The sequence below is a fragment of the Vigna angularis genome, chromosome 2 (assembly GCF_016808095.1).
Source record: "Vigna angularis cultivar LongXiaoDou No.4 chromosome 2, ASM1680809v1, whole genome shotgun sequence".
NCBI classification, from domain to species: Eukaryota; Viridiplantae; Streptophyta; class Magnoliopsida; order Fabales; family Fabaceae; genus Vigna; species Vigna angularis.
This window is the reverse complement of record NC_068971.1, coordinates 20593956-20599161: the sequence shown is the minus strand read 5'-3', so window position 1 is coordinate 20599161 and position 5206 is coordinate 20593956. Positions and strand designations below refer to the sequence as shown.

Genomic DNA, 5206 nt, shown 5'->3' with positions numbered 1-5206 from the left:
GTTGTCTAAACAAGGTACCTACATCATAAAAAATAGGTTAAATATCTTTTAACTTAGTTTATTTATAAATTTATTATAACATTAAATTTAAAATAAATAAATTGTTGCTTATTTATTTTGACATTAAAAACAAACAAAAGAAGTGTTATTTTTTCATTCTTTTTACTTATTATACTTTAAGTTTTTTTTTTCATGTAAAAACCAAGAAACATAAGAAATATTATCTAATTTTATTGTGTAACAACGACACACACACGTATGTATGTATATATATATATTAATCAATTAACATTTGAAATACTAAAAGAATAATATAATTAAAAAATAATTTACACAATAAACGATTTCCAACCTCTAAATAAACAATTTACGCGGTAATCCAACAATATTATTTATCACAAAGGCGAAATTAGGATTGGTAAAAAGAGGTTTGATTCATAACTAAATATAATAAAAAAACTAAATTATTCAAAAAGTTATTGTACTGATTTAAATTTTAAAAATAAAATCTCTCTCTAGTAAAACCAATCAAACTAAATTCGAATATAATATATGGAATTAAAAGGTATGATATTTCCTAATAATTATTTAAATAATTGAATTTAGATGTCAAATCATGATAAATATAATTCAAGATAATTTAATTTAATTGTCAGAAACATTTTAAAATATAGTTTATTTCTATTAAAACTCGTAAAAAAAATGTAAAATATACATGATAAGGATGGAAATATTGGTTGGGGGTGATATACATGACAATGATGGACCTTGATTTGTTGGCAGTTTATCATTCTTCTTCATATTAATGCATTGTTTTGAACATAAAACATAACAGTTTCTTCATTCCCGTGTTCTTCGTTTCTCCTTAATTTCCGACCTTACATTCTTAACATCACCAACTCATCTCCCTCACCAAACATACCAAAACCTACTTGTCTTTACTATCTTTTTCCCTCTAAAACCCACTCTCCCCCGTCTTTCTCCTCTCACCACCACCAACTCCAATGACTTCTCCGCCTTCTCCTACGCTTCCTCAAATCCTCCTCCTCCTCTTCGTCCTCGCCGTCAGCGCCGCCACGCCCTCCGCCCTCACATGCACCACTCAGAGGCTCACCGACTCCGCCAACAAGCTTTTCGCCAACTGCCTGGACCTCCCCGTGCTGAACTCCTTCCTCCACTGGACCCATGACGCCGCCAACGCCTCCCTCTCGGTGGCCTTCCAGGCGGCGCCGCCTAACCCAAAGGGGTGGGTCTCCTGGGGGATCAACCCCAACGGGGTTGGCATGGTGGGGGCTCAGGTGCTGGCTGCGTTCAAGGGCGGCGACCGCGGCGCGGTGACCGTGAACACGCTTGACTTGAAGTCATACAGCGGCATTGTTCCGGGGAAACTGTCGTTCGACGTGTGGGATATGAGGGGCGAAGAGGTTGGAGGAGTGATTAGGATCTTCGCGAAGGTTAAGGTTCCGGAGAAGGTGGAGAGTGTCAACCACGTGTGGCAGGTGGGGCCCTCCGTTACCGCGGGTAGAATCGATAGGCATGACTTCCAACCCGCCAATTTGAATTCCAAGGGTATTCTTAGCTTCAGTGGGGAACAGAGCAATGTTGCCCCCGCTGTCGACCCCGTCACCAAGAAGAAAAATGTGAGTTTTTTTGCTTCTTTTTTTCCTCAAAAGAAAATCTTTTTGGGAAAGGAAAAAAGGTGGATGTAATCTGTTTTTGTGTTCTGGTGGTGGTGTTTTGGCAACTTTAGTTTTTACTGAGGGGGGTTGGTTATCATCCCTGACAAAATTCTAATTTTGATGGGAGAAGAAGAACCGCCACAGTGTTTATAGTGGAAAAATGTTGGTTTTTGAGATTTCAGAAAAAAAAAAAGGGGGTTTTCTGGCTTTTTTTATTGGTTATTGAGATTTCAAGGAAAGAAGGGATTTTTTTTTCTAATTTCGGAATGGGGGTGTTTTTCTTTTGTTAATTCTTGTTTGGCTAAGAGTGAGTTTTGGGCATTGTTTTTGTGATTTTCAGGAAAATAAAGGTATTGTTTTGGTTCTGTTCTGTTTTGACTTGTTTGCATTTTTAATCCAAAAGGGTGTTTGGATGTTGACTTTTTTGGGTGTGGAAGAAAATGTTTTGTTGACGTCTGATTGAAGTTATTGGATGGCTTGAAATCTGAAATTATAAGTGAAATTGTACGCGAAAGCTGAAAAGAAAAGACTTTCCCTTGTGTTGGATAGAAATGAAGTAATTTGGTTGAGTTGGATTAAACTTTTGAATGTACATGTGATTTTGTTGAATGACAGATTCATGGAATTCTGAATGCTATGAGTTGGGGAGTGCTGTTTCCCCTTGGAGTGATCATAGCTAGGTACATGAGAACTTTTCCATCTGCAGATCCAGCTTGGTTCTATCTCCATGTTGGTTGTCAGGTCTCTGCTTATGCCATTGGTGTTGCTGGATGGGGAACTGGTATGAAACTGGGAAGCGAATCAGAAGGGGTTCAGTACAGTGTGCATCGCAATCTTGGAATTGCCCTCTTTTGCTTTGCCACTCTACAGGTAAATCTGCTCTTTTTCTTCTTCATCTTCGTATCTTAATCCAATAAAGATGAAGTTTAACAGTGTAAAATTTTGCAGATTTTCGCATTGTTCTTGAGGCCAGTCAAGACTCACAAGTACAGGTATATATGGAACGCGTATCACCATAGCATTGGGTACACTGTAGTTATCTTGGGAATCATCAACATATTCAGGGGCTTCAAGATCTTGCATCCTGATGAGAAATGGAAAACTACTTACACTGGAGTGCTTATTGCGCTAGGCGTAGTTGCCTTATTCTTGGAAGTCATCACATGGATTATTGTGTTGAGGAGAAAGTCTAACAAGTCTCCCTAAACTTGTCATGGATACAACACTGCACAGACAGACCCCAAGTCAACAAATTTGGACCATATTCTTCATTATGTGATTCTTCCCTTCACTGCACTTGCTCTTCTTCCTTTTCTTTTCTTATATTTATCACATATCTTTGTATATGCTTTGGTTACAAAGTATAGATTTTTCATTTGGTCTTAAATTACTTTTAATAAAGCTTTTACCGTGTCAATACGCAAAGTATTCTTTGATAGACACCAGACAATAAAAATCAACTGAGTGTGGGGAATTTCATTATCCACCTACACTGCAAACCAAACTTGGCCACAACTATGCTGGTCATGGCTTATAATCCAAATGAAAGATTCCTAAAATGGATATATATCTCAGCGTGTGGTTGATGCAACCATTGAAAATGATGTAAACATTAAATGAAAAAACAACTATTTAAAATCTAAATAATTATGTATTTAATGTGGAGCGGTTTTCAATCTTGAGTTACTGTGAGTTGTTTTGTTTTTGTATTTGTTCTTAGTTTTCAATTTTGAGTTGCTATTGGTAAAGCCAGTACTTATATGACAGTGATTGGTGATTCCCATCATGCATGCATCAGAAAACTCATGTAGCTAATTACACTATTCAAGAGAGTGCTTGCAATAATTTCACATAATTTATTATGAGCGAAAAAGCCACAATTCTACTTCAAATTCTCAACTAGTTCTTGACAACTTTCTTTACGTTGTCCGAAAATATGAAGGTGGAAAGACGTCATTGGCTTAGGCAAGATTTTTTAGGGAACCTTTGATTTGTTAATTGACCGAAAAAATCACTTTTGTTTAACGCTAAACTTTTGCTTAACGTTATCTACCAAACCATACTTTATCTTAATTTGATTGTATGGTTTCCCTAAAGTTATGGTCCCTCTGGGACAGCAATGTTCACTGCACCCTTATCTCCACAATCGCTACAATCCCAAATCATTCTTTCGCTTTCCTTATTCATGCTTTTGTTGCTTTCCCTTTAATCATAACTTTGTTTTATGAGATTCTCATGCCATGCCATGAGATACACAATGCATCATGCATGCATGATATATATAATGTATGTATGATGCATGTATAAGGATAAATTATCACAGATTTGACGACAATTATGAATAAATTAATTAAAAATTAAAAATAAGATAAATTTATAAATTTACAATATATAATTATCTATAAACATTTTCTTATAAATCAGATTGAGATATTAACATGAAAATAAGCATGAAGACTAAATAAGCATGGAGATTAACCATGCATCGTGATTACTTTTCTATAAGTACTTGATAAAAAAAAAGTTCTTTCTTTTAGATCTTCGCATATTTTAATATCATCTACAAATCTCTTTCGACCCTCTTTTCAAAAACATGACCAGCTACTCTAGAAAATCTAAATTTCAATACAAGTCATGGAAATGTTAAAATGATTGTGCATAACTAAAGCTTTACACGTTTCATTATTGTTGTTTAACTTGCTTTTTTTTTCTTTTCTTTTATTATTTAATTTGGATAACTGGAATAAAAAATATTCAAATAAAGATTATGGAGCTTATAAAAAAATTAATTAATTGATAAAGTGAAAGAGATAGGAAGCTAGACCACACAACTCATCTTTGGATTGAATGTCTTTCTTCCTTTAAAGACTTTTTTTTTTGTTTAATCTTCGTCATGGAAATTCATGAAATCTATTATTGTCAAGATCTTTACCTTTTGCTCACGTTCTAAGTGGTTAGAACGTTATTGATATATTTTTGTTACAAATTTTTGAATATTTTTCGTTAAGTTTTTATTAATTTTTCTTTTGTTGGATATTCTAAATTTTTATATTTTTGAATTGAATCTATATTAATTAAATTTTGTTTGTCAATTGAGTAACATGTTATATCTGTGCTTACGTGTTAAAATAACGTAGGATTTTGTTATTAATTAAATAATAAGTGATTTTAATTGGTTTAATAGTGTCTATATTAATTATAAGATTTTATATTTAGACAATGACAAACTGATATAATAATCACGTTATTTAATTAACGAAAAAATTAAAATAAAAAATATACAATTTTTTAGTTTCCAATCGATAAAAGAAATTAATAGATACCCAATTAAAAAAACACAAATTTATAGTTTTTTTTTAAAAAAACACTGCTATTAACATGCGCCGAAACTCTATTCTTATTGTCCTGGCTTCTCAAATATGTGGATCCATTATAATTTAATCTATAGTCAAACATGTTGTAAATATTATATGTAGCAATTTTTTTACTTTTTTTTAATAGGAGCTGCTTTTATTGAATATATATTT

The 5206-nt window shown here is 33.5% G+C and overlaps 1 protein-coding gene across 1 annotated transcript; it reads left to right on the top strand.

Moving 5' to 3' along the window:
* The first annotated feature begins 814 nt into the window (after positions 1-814).
* LOC108327769 (cytochrome b561 and DOMON domain-containing protein At4g12980) lies at positions 815-3104 on the top strand. Its single transcript, XM_017561467.2, has 3 exons — positions 815-1640; positions 2295-2549; positions 2628-3104. Exons 1-3 carry the CDS (start codon positions 1005-1007, stop codon positions 2883-2885), a joined length of 1149 nt encoding a protein of 382 aa, XP_017416956.1. The 5' UTR covers positions 815-1004; the 3' UTR covers positions 2886-3104.
* The last annotated feature ends 2102 nt before the right edge of the window (positions 3105-5206 follow it).